Here is a 19,926-nt window from a genome sequence, read left to right as displayed (position 1 = left end):
GGAGCAGGCCTAAGCCAGCAGGTCGTTATCTCCTGAGGGGTCCCAGACTGCGAGAGGGCACAGGCTGGGCTGAGGGACCCCCCCCTCCCCCCCCAGTGCACAAATTTTTGTGCACTGGGCCCCTAGTACTAGTATAATATAGTGATTATACGTTTATATACCTTATGAAGTGTGGACCAAAAAAAGGGGGTTTTATGGGAAGTAACCACACAGGGTGATCTGATCATAAATTCCTAACTGGACAGGTCATGGTGGGGGTAGTCATGTCCCAGGAATATAATGACTTTAGTAAGGGGTTTATCTTTGCTGTAAGCAAGCCCGACCATTGTTTTTATATCTAGGTTCACACACCTTAGAAATGCCTCTTTTTAGACCCATCCTCCTCCTTTTTTTTTATAGACCCATCCTTCTAATGCATGAGCCACCCTTTCAGACTAAGACTTAACCACTCTCGAGAGAAAGCAAATAATCTTAACTGTCCTATAATCCAATCCCTGTATGCCTTGCTTTCTCCCACCTTCACGTAATGTTCCCTTTTCCCTCCTTAATTTCAGATGCATAAAAGAAACTGCAACCCTAGCCAGTTTCTCTCAGTGAATAGAGCGTCGTCCTGTGGACTGGTTCGATTCTGGTCAAGGGCACATGCCCGGTTGCAGGTTCAGTCCCCGGTAGGGGGCATGCAGGAGGCAGCCAATTAGTGATTCTCTGTCATCATTGATATTTCTCTCTTCCCCCATCCCTTCTTCTCTGAAATCAAAAATATATTTTTTTAAAAAAGAAGCAAAAAAAAGAAACTGCTGTACTGTTATACTTGGGAGCATTTGAGATCCTATTCCCCAGCATATGCTGTCAGTTTGGCTCAAAAAAACTCATAAAAATTCTCTACAGGTTTGGACATCTCTTAACATCTACATTATTAACCACTAGAGGCCCAGTGCATGGATTCGTACACTGGTGGGGTCCCTCAGCCTGGCCTGCAGGGGGTCGGGCAGAAACGGCCCTGTGCACTGATTCATCCAGGGCGTGTCCAGCCCAGGACTGTCTTGCCCAGTCCCGATCGGCCGGACCCCAGCAGCAAGCTAACCTGCCAGTTGGAGTGTCTGTCCCCTGATGGTCAGTGCATGTCATAGCGACTGGTCGGTCAAACTAACAGTTGGACACTTAGCATATTAGGCTTTTATTATATAAGGTACTCCCTATACTGTACTTTATATCTGCATGACTATTGTTATAACTATCAATTTGTACTTCTTAATCCCTTTTTCCTTTTTCACCAAGATCTCCCTAACCCACCTCCCATCTGGAGACTATCAGTTCTCTGTATCATTTCTGTCTTATTTGTTCATTTATTGTTTTTTTAGATTCCACATAAATGTGAAATAACACGGTATTTGTCTTTCTCTGTCTGACTCACCTAACAGCATAATACCCTCTAAGTCCATCCATGTTGTAGCACATGGCAAGATTTCATTCTTTTTTTACTGCTTAGTAATATTCCATTGTATACATGCACCACTTCTTTATCCATTTGGACACTTAGGTTGCTTCCATATTTTGGCTATTGTAAAGAATGCTGCAGTGAACATAGGGGTGTATATATCTTTTCAAATTAGTGTTTTGGATTTTTAGGATAAATACCCAGAAGTGGAATTGCTAGTGTTAATGTAAAAAAATTCAAACCTGTAAAGAATTTTTATGTTTATTTGAGCCAAACTGTTGGCAACTGCTGGGAAACAGAATCTCAATGTATTGGGATAATGCTCCAAAGAATGGCATTTTTAAAATCTTGTTTTATACATTACAAAGGAGGAGACATAAGTAGGTTACATGAAATCCATTGATGATAGATTAGGAAGGTGGGAGAAAGCCTTCCTAATCTATCACCAGTGTAGGTTGTCTAGTATGTAAGTTGTGTAGTATGTAAATCTATTTTTTGTTTTTTGTTAGTCCTCACCTAAGGATATTTTTTCCCTTGATTTTTTTCTTTCCTTATTTATTTTTAAAATAAGTTTTTATTGATTTTAGAGAGAGAGGAAGGGCGGATAGAGAGAGAAACATCATTGATTGGCTGCCTCTTGCATGCTCCCTATTGGGGATTGAGCCTGCAACCTGGTCATGTCCCTGACCAGGTATTGAACCAGCGACTTCTTGGTTCATGGGTCAATACTCAACCACTGACCCATACTGGCTGGATGATTTTATTTATTTATTTACTTATTTACTTTTAAAAAGAGAGTGGGAAGGAGGAAGGGAGAGGGAGATCAAACTAGACAACCAGTGGGTCTGGGCTGCCTGTCAGTACTTGAACCAATTAAGCAGAGACAGATTTGAACCATATGAGCATTTATTCCAATACTGCCAGCAGTATGGGAAAGCAGCAGGACATCCACGAAAATCTGCTCTGTATTCCCTCATAAGCCAGCTGCTTATACGGGGTAGGACCAAGATTACTTGGGGAACTAGGCAAAGGAATAAGAATAGGCATTCAAAATGGGTATTACAGGAGTGAAGAAGAAGACAACTTGGCTGGGGCAGGACTCCATTGTTTGGGTAACAAGGTTGTTAATCTTTCCATGATAATAGGCAGTTCTCCAATAAGAATGGACCACATTCCAAGGTTAACACCCAGGTCAGGTTAAAATGTGCTTTCTTTCTTTTTTTTAAATATATTTTTATTGATTTCAGAGAGGAAAGGAGAGGAAGAGAGAGAGTGAAACATCAATGATGACATGGAATCATTGATTGGTTGCCTCCTGCACACCCCATACTGGGGATGGAGCCCGGGACCCAGGTATGTGCCCTTGACTGGAATTGAACCCGGGACCCTTCAGTCTGCAGGCTGATGCTCTATCCACTGAGCCAAACCAGCTAGAGCAGAATGTACTTTCTTTCATTAGAACAAAACAATCAAGGTTAATATCCTATATAATAAAGAGATAATATGCTAATTAGACCCAACAGAAGAATGACCTTCTGGATGAAGCCGGGGCTGCGAGGGCTGGCCGAGGCTACGAGGGATTGCAATGGCCGAACACCTTGCACTAATTTTGTGCATCGGGCCTCTAGTATCTTATAGCTAGTCCCCAATATTCTATTTTTGCCTGTAACAGAGAGAGAAGGAGAGAAAAAAAAGAAATCTGATGTGAGAGAGACACATTGGTTGGTTGGTTGCCTCCTGCAGGCGCCTGGGGGTTTAACCTGCAACCCATGTACATGCCCTTGACTGGGAATCGAACCCTATACCCTTTGGTCCTCGGGCCAGTGCTCTAACCATTACTCAGTGCTGGTCAGGGCTAGTTCTATTTTTAATTTTGTTGACCTAAGAACACCCAAACCTGTAGAAAATTTTTATAGTAATTTGAGCCAAACAGAGGATATTCCTGGAACCAAGATCTCAACAGAGAAAAATGCTTTCAAGAAATGTGTTTGTAGCCCTAACTGGTTTGGCTTGGTGGTTAGAGTATTGGCCTGTGGCCTGAGGGGTCCCGGGGTCGATTTTGGTCAAGTGCACATGCCTGGGTTGCGGGGTTGGTCTGACATGCAGGAGGCAGCCAATCAATGATTCCCTCTCATCATTGATGTTTCTATCTCTCTTCCTCTCTGAAATAAAAAAATATATATTTTAAAAAATGTGTTTGTAGCTTCTTTTATGCATTTGGAATTAAGGAGGGGACATAAAGAAGATTATATGAAGGGAGAAGAAAGCAAGGCAGGGATTGGATTATAGGAAAGTTAAGATTGAGTTCTCTTCAGGGTGATCACCCTCTTTAGATGTATTTTGGGTTTAATCCCCTTTTTGTGGGCAGAATGAGAACAAGAGATAATAGCTTGCATAATTTTGGGGTTCCTAAGTGTTTTCATACTATTTATTTTATGGAGGCTGGCTGATCAACAGAGCTTTTGCAATTTTGGAATTTAAATTTCTTTTTATTTTAATTAAATCTTCATTGTTGAAAGTATTACATATGTCTCCCTTTTCCCCCCATTGACCCCTTCTATCCCGCCCCCACCGCCTGCTGTGTCCATGAGCGCTCAACCACTGAGCCACACCAGCCGGGCTGATTTTTTTTTTTCTCTTTTTAGAGCGAGAGAGAACCACATTGCTTTGCTGTTCCACACATTTACACACTCACTGGTTGGCTCTTGTATGTGCCCTGACCTGGGCTCGAACCTGCAACCTGGACACATCGCGATGACGCTCCAACCAACGGAGCTGCCGGCCAGGGCCTCTTCGCCATGATTTCATTCTCCGTGTCGAGCGCGTGGTCGGGGACACAGGGCAGCTCCATCGCTATTTCTTTTTTTTTTTTTAATTTATTGATTTTTTACAGAGAGGAAGGGAGAGGGCTAGAGAGTTAGAAACATCAATGAGAGAGAAACATAGATCAGCTGCCTCCTGCACACTCCCTACTGGGATGTGCCCGCAACCAAGGTACATGCCCTTGGCCGGAATCGAACCTGGGACCTTTGAGTCCGCAGGCCGACGCTCTATCCACTGAGCCAAACCGGTTAGGGTAACCACAGCTTTTTTATCCACTCATCTACTGATGGGCACTTGGGCTGTTTCCAGATCTTAGCTATTGTAGATTGTGCTGCTATGAACATAGGGATGCATACATTCTTTCTGATTGGTGTTTCATTTTCTTTAGGATAATATTCCTAGAAGTAGGATCACTGGATCAAATGATTTCTTTAGGTGAGGGACATGCCCTGTTACTTCCACCGCTCTTACGTTTTCTCTCTTTTTCCTCATTTATCTGGTTGTCTTCTGACTACATTTGATTTTATGACCCCTGTGTTGACATAATATGAGCTGTTTTGTTTAGATAAATACAGGTGCAGTCAGGGTATTTCCTTGAGTGGCACATAGGGTCAGAAATGAGTTATTAAAATATGACATCCCAATAAAGCAGATTAAATATTTATAGTAGAATGTATGGTTAGAAAGATCTGCAATGTAATGATTCCATGAAGTGTTTATGTCCTCTCCTTATTGTCCTCTCCTTGTCTTAACCAGGGAGAGCTTCTCTTTTCTGCTTGGGCATTAGATCGGACAGGGCATTAAAGAGTAATGGTTAGCCTCTACCAGCCCATATTCACTGACCAAGTAGATATCCCAGGTTTGGCTATTTTAGGTGCTTTGTCATGTTGTCTGTCCTTTTAGTTTGTTTTTTAGCATTTAATTAATTTTGCTTCTTTCTCCCATCAATATCAGCATGCAGTTTTCCTTTGCATTTGAGTTATAAAATAGAGACACTACATAGGTTTATGTTCTCCTTAGATTTTCTTAGAGGAGATTCATAAATATCAGAGGATGTCAAAGGGTTGATTATTTCTGGAGAGCATATGATGTCTGGAATTTGCTCTGAACCTTTTCTCATTCAATAATCTCTTATTTGCTATTATGAAACATGTTGGTGGCAATGTTTTCTTCTAGTCTTACAGGGCAGATAACAAATGAGAAATAATGTGTGCTTTTGTGTTGTCATCACCTGGTAATTTCACAGGGGTATTTAGGAAGGGCACTGTTGTAAATCAGTATTTGTACTCACATGACTAGCTGAATTAAAATCCGATGTGTCTCTTTTATGGAAAAACCTAACAAATGTTTGCTGTTTGACACTTTGGAATAGAGAGTATCCTGACGAGAAAATAGCTGGAAACTACTCAAAGGTAAAAATGTAACATTTAAAGGTAGACATCTTAAACTTCATTAAATATTATAACAATTATTTTGTATTAAAGGAAAATGAAAGCTGTCTTGTTTAGAATGTTGCATTAGTCTTGTAGTAAAAAAATGATGAACAGTGAAAGGCACACAAATTTCAAACTAGTTAGTGGTTCATAGAAGAAAAACAGTTTTTCAAATTATGCTTTAGAATGTTCATTGTTCAGATTTTATTCTTAAATTTTTGACAAATTAATGGGATTAAATAACTTCATTTTAGCTAAAATCCCCATTTGCTTCTGAGATTCAAAGCCTTAACATTTAATCCTCTCCAATCTGTTCTTATATTTTTTAAGTTAGGAATTTTTTTCCTAATATTTTTTTTGCCTTGATTATTAAAGGCATACATATGTTCTTTGTAGAAAATGTTTTAAATAAAGCAAAGTAACCAGAAAAGTATCAATAATGCCACTAACCTGAGTTCATTAAATTTATTTTTCAGTAAGTGCCGATAGTGGTATAACGTTTTATAGCTAATATGGAAAGATTAAAAATAAGTAGTAGAATTTATAGCAAAACATTAATAGTGGTGAGATTTCAGGTGGTTTTTAATTTTTTGCTCATCTTTATTTTCTGAATTTTTTTTTTTCTTAGTATGATAGAGCCTGAAATACAAATCCCTAGCACCTTTCATGGTGTCTGGCATATAGAGCTCCTACTGTGGTAGATATTAGCCTTTCCTTTAGGATTATTTCATGATTTTTCAGAAAAAAAATGTTGGATTCTTCAGTATTTTTATAGACTATGAATAGAAGATTAATGGAATGATTTAAAGCAGTGGTCGCCAACCTTTTGGACCTCACGGACCACCAGTGATCTGCAGACCACCAGTTGGCAACCGCTGATTTAAAGTATCATGTATAGAGTGACTTTGCATAACAGGAATTGTCTCAGTGAACTTGACATGATTTAACTACTTTATGGAGCATAATTTAGTAGCTGGTGTATGCTGCATTCTTTGTTGAGAGAAACTGACCGTGAAAAGCATCCCAAAATGGGTCTTAGCTCAAATTATTGTGCTGTTGAGAAATACCCCTCATTCTAATCTGATAATGATGCAGGGATTTAAATGGATTGAGATCTCAGGACACTTTAGACTTCTGTGATCTAATGTGCCACAACACATCCTATATAATCCTATATAATAAAGAGCTAATATGCAAATGGTCGTCACGCCCTTGTGCCAGGGCCGGGGGACCTGAGGCCACGCTGGGGAACCTGAGGCCGCACCTTCCGCCCAGTGCTGGGCTGGTGGACCTGAGGCTGTGCCTCCCAGCCTGGCGGGGCTTGAGGGGGGACCTGAGGCCATGCCTCCCACCCTGGCGCCAGGCCGGGGGACCTGAGGCTGCGCCCCCCGCCCTGTGGGGCTTGACGGGGGGGGGGCCGGCCGGGTCTGGGTCTCGTGCGATTTCGTGGTGTGTGCAGGTGGGCGGGGACTTGACTCTGGGTCCTGCAGTGTGCCCCAGACTCTGACAGGAGGGAGATTTTCATACACATTTTACTAATTTTCTTTCATTTCTGACACTTCTATTATAGAGAAAGGGCAAATAGCAATATTAAATTATTTCCTCTAATTAATTCCCTTTTAATGTGCATGAATTTTGTGTACTGGGCCACTAGTTTTTTATATAACAACAGTAGATGCTAACAGTAGCAATAATAAGTTTGGTTTTCAGGTGTGCCTGCACTGTAGGCAAATTGTTCTTAGAAAATCTCTAGTTCTGTATCTGGAAAGGATATATCACTAGTTGTACCTCTCCACAGTCTGAGTGTTGGCAGCTCATTTTCCAACCACAACACTCAGTCTTTCCAGATCACTCTCTCAGGTAACATAACTTCAGCAATTATTCAGCCACATCAGGACCTCTAATACATTAGCCCATCCATAGTTTTCATCCTGCTCCATTCTTCCACCTCCTTACATTTCTCCTTGCCTGGCTTTGACCTGTGGTCTGTCATTCTAATCAGCACATTGCACATACCTCTCCTCATTCTTCTGTATTCCCCTGGCAAAACCCTGATTCTCAACTTACAGGTGTCCCTGAGCAACTACCAGACCATGACTAAAGAAAAACATAAAACCATACTGCCTTATTTCCCTGAAAGTTCGTGTACACAACTGGTTATCCTTTTATTCATTTACCTTTTGAAAAATATATTACAGTGATATCTAACTGTTGAAGTTTTGGATTACTTAACTATTCAAGTTTATTATTGAAAGAATTTGTTCTCTAGTTTTGGTATTAACTGACCTTTAAACATTTGCTTTGACCTAGGTAATTGCCTATGGAAGGAATAGCAAACAGACTTTGTAGATGCTGGATTCATTATTTTGTTAGCACAGATTAGATTAAATGTTCAGATTTTGATTTTTGTTTGGAGGTTTTAATTTCTTAGACAGTTAAATTTGGTGTTTGCTTTATCTCATAAGTTTTGAAAAGTATTTTCACTATTTGGTTCTAAATAATTTCTAATTTCCATTTATATGTTTCATTTTTCTAGTTATTTTTTTTGTCATTGATTGGTTTTTAATCTGTGTGGTTGTCTTGTGACCAGAGCATGTGGTCTACATGATGCATACTCTTTGACCCCACCAGGCACTTATTTTTGAGGGTCTTTGCTTTTGCTTCCTTGCATGGACAGCTCTTTCCCAGGTATTTGTAGTACTTACTGATTTGTTCAGGCCTTGATTCAAGTATCACCTTCTCAGTGAGACTTTCCCTGGCCATCTACCTAAAATTTCACACACCCTCTTCCACTTCGTATTGCTCTTCCCTGTCTTATTTTACCCCTTAGCATTTAGCACTTTCTAATATTATCCAACATGTTCCAAGCAAATAGAGAAAAAAGTAAAGACATTAAGGGATGTGTACCTGGACACAGAAACAAAAGAAATATAAGCTGTACAAGAAAGGAAAAGTTGAGTGACTGGACTTTGTCTGCAGTGAAGTTGAAGAGTAGTGTAGCGTGGAGAAGACTGACACCGCTGGGAAGTGAGGGTTGTGGGCAGAGTGTGGCTTTAATTTAAGATTTAAGAGGTTATTTATTAGATGAGTTCCAAACGATGGTGAATCAGGGTAGGGGCAGGGTTACTTAAATAGAATATGGGTGACGGTTAGAGGAGGTACATGAATGAAGAAATTTTAAAGATGGGTTTTGAAGGGCTCTGGACATTGCCCAACAAGCTGGTGGGACTTGGGGTAAAGGAAAAGATGTGAATTAATGTCAGAGTGTCCATCTATTGGTCAGAGCTGCTTGATGGAAGAGTCCTCTGGCTTCTTCCTGTGGTTAAGGAAGAATTGGTTGGCTTTCCCCTCTCTGTCCCTTTTGCATGGTTCCCTTCTGTGTTTGGGTTTAAGGTGGCCAATGTGGAAGTGGGAAGGCCTAGAATGGTTTGAGGAAACAATCTAAATAGAAATCTCATTATATAGTTGAAGAAGGGATTGGCTCCTTAAATGTATAGTTTCTTATTGGAATCAGCAGCCTGTGTACTTCAGAATTCCATGGCCTTTTCAAGAAATGGTACTTTTGTTTTTGATGTTGTTTGCTTGGTTTTTGCCTACCCTCAAGTGAATATTTTAGGAACTTAGAATGTATTTTAGTTTAAAAATCTAATGTTTTACCTAAATGTCTCTATTCTTTACATTTTTGTTGCAAAGTGGCAAATTTGCAACCTTTTGTCTTATTTTCTTTGATGGCTCCATTCACATTGCTTAGAGAATATTTTCTTTCACTTCTAAATAAAGCAGTTGTTTTTATGTGCATTTCTTTCATTTGCTAACAGCTGACAGGACAGCACTTTCACTGGTGCCTGACTTTCCTTCTGAGCTGCAGTCATTTCCCGCTTCTTTGGTATTATTGTAGTGGGAGAGTTTTTGTTTGTTTGGGTGTTGCTGTTGTTTTGTTTGTTTTTTAAGCTTTTGAATTGACATGTGGTAAAATAGCTACTTGGTTAGCAAGAATTGAGCTATTTACCGACCATCTTCTAGACTTGTGGCATAACGTACTAGCAGCTTAATTTTTGAAGTTGGACTTAAACACTGCTGATTTGCTTTGTTTGGATTTGGGGTGGTGGTAATACTACTATTTCTAAAATTATTTCATACTGTAGAAATAAGGAGTAATGCATTAGTAACTCTTCATAGATTTCTTCTATTTGTACATTACTTATATAGGGTTTCTGTGCCCTAATATTCTGTGAGACTATTTTGTATGTATGTTGGTCTCTTTACAGAGAATTCCTCAGGAAGTTTTGTGAGGCCTCCATGAAGATCAGATATCAAAAAGTGTAGGTGTAAAGTTCCTGACGCAGGAAACAGAATCAAGCCGGTCAGAAAAGGGAAAGGAGAAGGTTTAATCCTCGTTCTCAGGCGAGCCCTACAAGCCCCAAAGGCAGGGCCAGTGAATTCGTGCCAGCAGGGAGGGGGTCACTTCTTTTTATACAGGTGTTTGGTGAGGGGCGGGGGGCATGAGTTGAGGAAGTTCCCGCCTCCTGGGAGGGTCCATTATCTCCGTCCCATCTGCCTTGCGGTGGCATGCATCCATTCCCGGGCTTCCCTTCCACCTGACAGTAGGGAAAACTTCAGTGCTATGTTATTTGTTTGTTTTTTAATCCTCACCCGAGGATATTTTTCCATTGGTTTTTTTTTTCAAACAGGGCAGCCAACTTGATTGCCTCCCAGAAAAATACCTGGGAGAGGGAGGGACATATTTCCATTGATTTTTAGAGAGAGTGGAAGAGAGAGGGAAAGATAGAGAACTATCGATGTGAGAGAAACCTGAATTGGTTCGATATTCTGTTGTTTATAGGACATCATAAGGAGAGGGGAAATAGAATTATTTGAACTCTGTTAACATATGAAAACATTCGAGTCTGTAAAGAATTTTTGTGAGTTTATTTGAGTCAAACTGTCGACAATTGCTGGGAAGCAGAAGCTCAACAAATTGAGATAATGCTCTAGAGAATGGGGTTTTTCACCTATTTTACCATCTAAGGTGGAGATGTAAGTGGGTTAGAGGGAATCCATTTGTGATAGATTAGGGAGGGAAAGCAAAGCCAGGAAACCTCTAGGATTGGATAAAAGATAAAATGATAGACACCATGCTTCTTTTACTTAGGTGGGTACAGGATAGATAACAGTCAACAATTAACACGATAACAATAACAATGAGGGATTTGTAGTCCCCGCCCTGGCGCCATATGTTGTGCCCAGAGGGGTCCAGAAAAGGGGAAGTTAAAAGTTACCCTGACTTTCCAAAGTTCTGTTATCTTAGATTCAAAAAGACAATAGGCTCAGTAAAGATCTAAGTTGATCTTTGTCAGGGAAGATACTGGCCTAGGACATAATCCTATATAATAATAAAAAGGTAATATGCAAATTGACCCTAACGGCAGAATGACCAGAATGACCGCTTGACCAGTCACTATGAGGTACACTGACCACCTCTTGGTCACATTCCCCGGCCAGCAGGCTCTGATTGCCCGATGGCGAATGGGGAACCGGGAGTGGGTGGCGGGGGACGCAGGCAGTGCCAGGCCAAGGCCCACACCTGAGGGTTGCCCCACACAGAGGGTGACCTGCAGCGGGGGCGGGGCCGGCAAGCGGGAGGGAACAGCCAACCTCTTGGTCCCTCTCCCCGACCAGCAGGCTCCGAACACCCGATGGCGAACGGGGAACCGGAGGTGGGTGGCAGTGGGGGGTGGGGCTGGCTGTGGGCAGTTGGGGAATATGGCCCTGATCGCAGGCTAGGCCTAGTGACCCTACCCATGCACAAAATTTGTGTGCCAGGCCTCTAGTCCACTATAAACGGCTTTTTAATTAAAGGTTTTAATTTCAGATCATCCTTTGTGGTTACGTTAGGTCTGTTGAGTTTGCAAGGCTGCCACGCAGGCCTTCCCTGAGTTAGTCAGGTTAGCATGTGGCCCCTTTTAGTCCACAGCGCTTTTGGTTATTTAAAATGTAACTGTTTAATCTAGAGTAGGCATTAGGGTAGGCTTAATCTTTGATTAGAAAGTAGAACTATTTTTTTAGTTGCTTATTTTTAATAACAGATTTTAAGATCCTTGGGTTAAAAGAGTTGTAATTTTATAGTTGGAAGGGATCTTAGATGTATTGTCATCACACATGTTGGACTGGTATTTCCCTCATTAAAAGTTAGAATCTGAAAAAACACCACACTGAAAGCAATCCAGAATAAAGCTGGAGCAGTATCCATTAACGCGGACAGGTGAATAAGTCAGCTGTTTTGCTGCCGTTGGTTTTCTGAGCATTAACTCATTGGCCTGTGTTTTTAATTGTTGCATTTATTTTTTGATTTGGCTATTCTCATATTTTCTTCCATTTGAATCTTTAATAGTATGCATAGGGATCCTAAGTAAATAGTTCAGAAGTGCAACTTGGTTTGAGAAACATTGAATATGAACTTGGTGGATGATTTACAGATATTCTGAAGTGTCTAACTTATCTATCCTTCTCTTTTAGGAAACTGAAAATGGCCCTTCAGCTATGCTAGGTTTATAATGGGAAGCATCACAGTTCGATATTTCTGTTATGGATGCCTTTTTACATCTGCAACCTGGACGATTTTGCTTTTTGTTTATTTCAACTTCAGTGAAGTGACTCAGCCACTTAAGAATGTGCCCATCAAGGGGTCTGGGCCCCATGGGCCATTCCCCAAAAAATTCTATCCCCGTTTCACCCGAGGCCCAAGTCGAATATTAGAATTACAGTTCAAAGAAAACAAGATTGATGATGTGATAGATAATCATATTGAAGATGCAGAAAAAGGCAACATGAAATTCTCTTCTGAATTGGGTAAGTGTATTTGATTTTTGCTAGCAGCATGTCAATATCTAATCATTGGAAGTTTAAGTTTTAATTATTCTTTAAGTCATGTGTTGTTCAGGGGATCAGAAATGTATCATTTTTCCCCCACCAGTTTATTTCATTCATGAACTAGCTGAGGTCTTTATGATTTTGCAGAATTAGAGAGAAGTTATATTCTAATATGTCCAATTCTGACTTCAGTACTTTATGAGGACTTGGGAAAAACTAGTAAGGTCCAGAATAGAAAATGAGAAATTAAGTGGTTGGAAAGACAGTGGAACCTGTGGGGAAGGATTTTAATTGCTATTATTATTTAATAAGGGAACATGTTTGACTCTATTTAAGATATTTTTAAAAGTTACAGAATTAGTTAAAACAACATAAACCACTGGGTTGAGAAATAATTTGAGATTACTTATATTTAATTTCTGCTTATACTAATTAAGTTGCTGTAAATATTTAATAAATATAGAATTTTATAAAATCTGAGTATAAAATAGAAACTTTTCAAAAATTCTGTTCAAGGCGGTAGCAAGAATCGACTGTATATGTTTTTGAATATTATAAATCTCAAGTACTGGTTTTAGCAAACTTTATTTTAAGGCATAAATGAGCCATTTTGGTTTTCTTTAAAACTTAAAAGGAATTTAATCTTATCATGGAAGCATAAAATAGTATTTAAAGAAATTGAAAGATGGACAAATATAAAGGAAATGTTAAAACATTTTTGTAGCATAGTTTCAAAAAAATAAAATCAGTTTCTAGGATTTAATGATTTTTTAATACATGAAGTTAAAAGAATTTAAAATGATAGGAAACAGAAGCTAATACTCCATTTTCATAAAATACGTCTTCTAATCTTTTTCAAATAGCCATGTAGACTTTTAAGAGTATTAGTGGGAAGAATTCTTATTCAAAGTTATTTTGGTAAAACTTTTATACAGAAGTAATGTTGGGTTTATCATATTTGCCTTAGAAAGAAGCAGTGAGAGAATTATTGCTATTTGAAGTGACAAACCCAAATTGCCTCACTGAACAACTAAATTCTCAAAAAGATCCTAAAGAATACACAAAAAATCTATTACAGCTAATAAAGAAACATTCAAACATGTAGAAATCTATATAAATAAGAGCCAAGCGACCAGAATGATGGAACAACCGGTCGCTATGACGCTCACTGCGGCGGCCAACCAGCCTCTAGTGTTTTATAAAAATTTATTTGAGCCAAAAAGAGGGATCAAGATCTCAACGGATGGAGATAAATGCTTCTAAGAATAACAGTTTGCAATTTCTTTTATGCATTAGAAATTAAGGAGGGAATGTACGAAAGATTACATGGAGGTGGAAGAAAAGCAACTCAGGGATGCAATTACAGGGTACTTAAGATTATGTGCTTTCTTGAGATGTCTGAAAGGGGGCATTTCAAAAGTGTATTAGCCTAGATCAGTGATGGCGAACCTTTTGAGCTCGGCGTGTCAGCATTTTGAAAAACCCTAACTTAACTCTGGTGCCGTGTCACATATAGAAATTTTTTGATCTTTGCAACCATAGTGAAACAAAGACTTATATTTTTGATATTTATTTTATATATTTAAATGCCATTTAACAAAGAAAAATCAACCAAAAAAATGAGTTCGCGTGTCACCTCTGACACGCGTGTCATAGGTTCGCCATCACTGGCCTAGATGCACAGAAACAATGGACAGGGCTTGCTTAAGGGCAAAGATTGGCCTCTTCCCGCCCTCCTTCCCTCTGAGATTCGTCAGTCTGTTCCATGCTTCCATGCCTCTGATTCTGTTTTATTCACTAGTTTATTTGTTCATTAGGTTTCTTGTTCATTTATTTTTGATTTTTTTAGATTCAATTGTTGATAGATATGTACTAGCATTTGTTGCCATTTTATTGTTCATATTTGTATCTCCTCCTCCTCCTCCTCTTCCTCCTCTTCCTCCTCTTCCTCCTCTTCCTCTTCTTAAAGAAGACCCTTTAACCTTTAATGTAATATTGGTTTAGTGTTGATGAACTCCTTTAGCTTTTTCTTGTCTGTAAAGCTCTTTATCTGGCCCTCAATTCTACATGAGAGCTTTGCTGGGTAGAATAATCTTGGTTGTAGGTCCTTACTATTCATCACTTTGAATATTTCTTGCCACTCCCTTCTGGCCTGCAAAGTTTCTGTTGATACAGTCATGTGGGTGCTCCCTTGAAATCTTGGCGCTTTTAAGATTCTCTCTTGGTCTTTAACCCTTGGTGTTTTAATTATGATGTGTCTTGGTGTAGTCCTCTTTGGGTTCCTCTTGTTTGTAAGAGGACTTGCGCTTCCTGGACATGTAAGTTTATTTCTTTCACCGGGTAGGGAAAGTTTTCTGTTATTATTCCTTCAAATGGGTTTTCAATATCTTGCTCTCTCTCTTCTCCTTCTGGCACCCCCATAATGCGAATGTTGGTATGCTTGAAGCCAGAGGCTCCTTACACTTTCTTTTTGGATTCTTTTTTCTTTTTGTTCTTCTGATTCAGTGTTTTTTGCTTCCTCATATTTCAAATCGTTGATTTGATTCTCAGAATCCTCTATTCTACTGTTGAATCCCTGTAAATTATTCGTTATTTCACTTAGTGTATGCTTAATTTCTAACTGGTCGTTTTTCATGTCTTTGACATTCTCACTAAGATCCTTGAAAGTCTCATGAAGATCCTTGAGTAACCTTATAACCATGGTTTTGAACTTTGTATCCAGTAGTTTGCTAGCTTCCATTTCTTTCATTTGTGACATGTTTCTTTGTCTCTGCATTTTGGCTGTATCTCTGTGTTTGTTTCTATGTATTAGATAGAGCTACTATGTCTCCTGGAATTGTAGAGTGGCCTATGTAGTAGGGGTCCTGTAGGGCCCAGTGGTTCAGCCTCCCCAGTCACCTGAGCTGGGCACTCTAGGTGCACCCCTGTGTGAGCTGTGTGCACAGTCTTGTAGTTGAGCCTTGTTTGCTGTTGGCATCACTGGGAGGAGTTGACCTTCAAGCCAATTGGCTGTGAGGACCAGCTGCGACTACAGAGAGAGAGCTGTTGTGCAGGAAACATCCTTGTGGAGCAGGACTTGCTTCCGTAAGGCTTTGGTGCTCACTGAGTTTGCCCCCATGAGTGTGTCACTTGTGGATGGGTAGAGTTGTAATCTGCTATGGTCTGAAGCTGTCCACTGGGTGCACTGGCTCTAGGGCTTCCAGGGAGGTGCAAAGTCAGCCACTGCCTGGGATCACACAGCAGGAGCTACAGAGGGATCTGCAGAGGGCTACTATTTGCTATTTGTATTGGGCTTGGAGGTGCCCAGGCAAGGCCCAGCTATGAAGCAAGACAGAGTGGGTGTTAGTGCTGGGTCTTCGTCCTTTTATTGATAGGTTTGGGACACACTTTCATCAGCTGCAGCTTGTTTGAGAGATTTAGCAGTCTCCAGAACAATCTTGAAAAAGAACTAAGTTGGATGACTCATATGTCCTGATTTCAAAACTTCTACAAAGCTATAGTAATCAAAACAGTGTGGTACTGGTGTAAGGACAGACATAGATTAGTGGATGGTTGATAAATATAAAATAAACCTATGACAGCTGTGGTCAATTGATTTTCAAAAAACAAGGTGCCAAGGCCCTAGCTGTTTTGGCTCAGTGGATAGAGCATCGGCCCTCCGACTGAAGGGTTCTGGGTTCAATTCGGGCCAAGGGCACATACCCTGGTTGCAGGTTTGATCTCTGGCCCTGGTCGGGGCATATGCGGGAAGCAACCAATGGGTATGTCTCTTTCTCCCCCTCCCTTCCACTCTAAAAATCAATGGGAAAATATCCTCAGGTGATGGTTAACAACAACAACAACAAAGAAGGTGCCAACACAATTTAATGGGGAGAGAATAGTCTTTTCAACAAATGGCATTGGGACAACTAGATTCTCACATGCAAAGGAATGAAGTTGGACCCCTACCTCATATCATATATAAAAATTAACTGAAATTGGATCAGACCTAAATGTAGGAGCTAAAATCATAAAACCCTTAGAAGAAATCATAGGAATAAATCTTCATGACCTTGGATTTGGCCATGGTTTCTTAGATATGACACCAAAAATACAAGCAACAAAAGAAAAAATAAATTGGACTGCATCAAAATTAAAAACTTTAATAACATCAAAGAATACTACCAAGAAAGTGAAGAAAACCCCCCCAAAAATGGGTGAAAATGTTTGCAAACCATATCTCTAACAGGGGTCCATTATCCAGAATATCTAAAGAACTCTTACAACTCAAGAATAAAAAGACAAATACCCAATTTCATAGACATTTCTCCTAAGAAGATAGCCAACCAGCACATGAAAAGATGTTTAACATAATTAGTTTTACAGAAATTCAAACCACAACCACAATGAGATACATCCTCTAGGATGGTTATAATTTTTTTAAAAGGAAAGTAGTAAGTGTTGGTGAGGATGTAGAGAAATTAGAACGCTCAAATATTGCTGCTATGAATGTAAAATGGCACAGCCACTGTGGAAAAGAGTTTCTCAGTAAATAAGCATAGAATTACCGTATGACCTAGCAATTCATTCCATTCCTGGGTATATACTCAAAAGAATTGCAAGTAGGTGTTCAAACAAAAATTTGTGTACAAATTGTTTTTTGTTTTTTTAAAAAATATATTTTATTGATTTTTTACAGAGAGGAAGAGAGAGGGATACAGAGTTAGAAACATCGATCAGCTGCCTCCTGCACACCCCCTACTGGGGATGTGCCCGCAACCAAGGTACATGCCCTTGACCGGAATCGAACCTGGGACCCTTCAGTCCGCAGGCCGATGCTCTATCCACTGAGCCAAACCGGTTAGGGCTGTGTACAAATTGTTATAGCAGCATTCTTCTGAATGGACAGAAGGTGGAGACAACTCAGATGTCCATCAACTGATATGGAAGGACAAACAAAATGTGGTATAGATACAATTGAGTATTACTCAGGCATAGAAAGAAATGAAGTTATGATATATGTATGCTATGATATATGAAGTTATGGTGAATCTTAAAAACATTGTAAGTGAAGGAAGGAGAACACAAAAGGTCAAATATTGTGTGATTCCTTTTATGTACAATGTCTAGAATAGGCAAATTAAAAAAGACAGAAAGAGATTAGTGATTGCCAGGGGCTGGAGGAGGGAGGAAAGGGCAGTAACTGTTCTATGGTGATAGGGTTTCTTTTTGGGGTAGCAGAAATATTCTGCGACTAGGTAGTTGTGATGGTTGTATAACACTGAAAATGCACTAAATATCACTAATGGCAAATTTTATGTCTACATTTGGCCATAATCCAAACTGAGAAAACCCCCACTCAATTTCTTTATAAAGAAAAGTTAATTTAGAAGGATTTAATGTAAGGCAATATAGTAATAGTTAAATGTACACTGATTTCTGAATAGTGTACTGTCAACAATTGGAAAAGTACCTGCAAAGTACACCTTAGAAAGATTATCAACAACAAAACTTAAAAATAGGTATTCTGATTTAATCGACAGTTATAAAATTAATTGAAATAATTCCTCTGGCATGTTTTTTTGTTTGTTTTGTTTTTATTTTCTGGCATGTTAATTAATTGAAATTTGGCTGTAATTTTGTTAGTGGAGGGGAAGGGGTAAACTAAGCTAAATTAAACCCCTGTTTTTAAGATCTACTCTCTTAGCAACTTTCAAATATATGATACAGTATTCTTCACTGTAGTTACCATGCTATACATTACATGTCCAGAATTTGTAACTGGTAGTCTGTACCTTTTGATAAACTTCATGCAGTATCTCCATCCCCCTTCCCATCTCTGCCAACCACAAATCTGGTTCCATATACAGGGTAGGGCAAAAGTAGGCTTACAGTTGTTTGTATGGAAAATAGTACTACAATCTACACTAATAAAAGAGAAACATGCAAATTGGTGTCACTCCGCTACGCCCACCAGCCAATCAGATGAGTATGCAAATTAACCCAACAAAGATGGCGGTTAATTTGCATACATAGGCACCCAGTGGCCTGGGTCCCAGGAACATCATCGGCACCCAGGTTACTCCGAGGCAGGCCCCATGTGGGCCCTGAGCAGCGTAGGAAGGGCCCGAGCCAGGGGGCTCCTGGGCAGGGGTGGAGCCAGCCATTGGAGCTGCGGGGGAGCCCCTGCCCAAGCCTAAAGCCTCCGCCAGAGGCATTAGGCCTGGGCGGGGGGTGGAGCCAGTGATGGCGGGAGATGGGGGTCCCCTGCTGGGGGCAGAGCCGGCGATCGGTGTGAACTGCAGAGGAAACACCTTGTCACTCCAAATCAATCCACACTGCACTCCTCCAAAATAAAGAAAACACAAAAACAGCTCTTGATGTAATTTATTCTTTCAGACCTTGTGCCAGAGAGTTTTCTAAACATTTAAGCTGTCAGTAGTTTTCTTTCTTTTTTTAAAAAAAGTCATATATCCCACTCACTTAACCAAGACTTTCTATTTTTAGCTTTCTCTTTCTGATGAAACCTTGCAGATCATGAAGATAACATTCTCTGAGGAAGATTAGACTTACTCCCAAGATTTGCTTCCTGTTCAACATTCTCTTTAGCTGTATTTCACTTTCTCCAGATTTCAGTGTTATCTCTTGGTTTTCTAAATATGGCACAGACTTTTGCTATAAGTTCTAATGTACAGTTGACTTTTGAACAACATGGGTTTGAAGTGCATGTGTCCACTATACATACATTTTTTTCAATACAGTACTATACATGTATTTTCTCTTCCTTATGATTTTCTTTATAATTGTTTATGCCATTGGTAATGATGGCAGTCAACAGTAGGATATTAGTAGTTAAGTTTTTTGAAAGACAAAAGTTATAAGTAGATTTTCTACTGGGTGGGGAGTGAGTGCCCCTAACCCCCACTTTGTTTAAGGTCAACTGTACATGTAATTATAGGTGTGGAGAAGGATCATGTGTAATTCTTTGTTGCAGGTTCACTGAACTAGGGAAGTCAAGAGGAAAAGAAACAAAAAGTAGGGGCAGGATATTATCTACACTAATAAAAGAGAAACATGCAAATTGACCATACCTCTGCTACACCCACAAGCCACACCCAGCAGTCACGCCTACCAGCCAATCAGGAGCAAATTTGCAAATTAATCCAACTAAGATGGCGGCAGCCACAGAGCTGGAGCGAGCAGGAGGCTTAGGTTGCCCCTGGCGATGGAAGAAGCCAGGCTTCCTGCCTGCCCTGGCCGGCCCTGCGCTCCGCTCAAGGCTACAATGTTTCAAGATAAATAAATAAATAAATCCCAGATACCTGCTTCCAGCCCACGGCCATGGCCAGCCTGAAAACGGCCATCAGCCCCTCTGGCCAGGCA

The 19,926-nt window shown here is 40.0% G+C and overlaps 1 protein-coding gene across 4 annotated transcripts in view; it reads left to right on the top strand.

Annotated features, from left to right (window-relative positions):
* Positions 1-19,926, top strand: part of GALNT11 (polypeptide N-acetylgalactosaminyltransferase 11) — a 52,420-nt gene that overhangs the window by 1,843 nt on the left and 30,651 nt on the right. Inside the window, exons 1-2 of one of the 4 annotated variants that reach the window (XM_005880075.2) lie at positions 5,653-5,673; positions 12,211-12,543. In XM_005880075.2, the coding sequence (XP_005880137.1) occupies positions 12,249-12,543 (295 nt within the window). In that variant the 5' untranslated portion in view covers positions 5,653-5,673; positions 12,211-12,248. Of the gene's footprint in view, positions 1-5,652; positions 5,674-11,337; positions 11,412-11,796; positions 11,957-12,210; positions 12,544-19,926 lie in introns of those variants that run through there. The other 3 variants (XM_005880074.2, XM_005880073.2, XM_005880072.2) reach the window with 3 other exon arrangements.

This window comes from Myotis brandtii, unplaced genomic scaffold (genome assembly GCF_000412655.1).
Source record: "Myotis brandtii unplaced genomic scaffold, ASM41265v1 scaffold624, whole genome shotgun sequence".
NCBI lineage: Eukaryota > Metazoa > Chordata > Mammalia > Chiroptera > Vespertilionidae > Myotis > Myotis brandtii.
The sequence above is the reverse complement of the archived record's forward strand: the minus strand, read 5'-3'. Positions and strand labels throughout refer to the sequence as shown.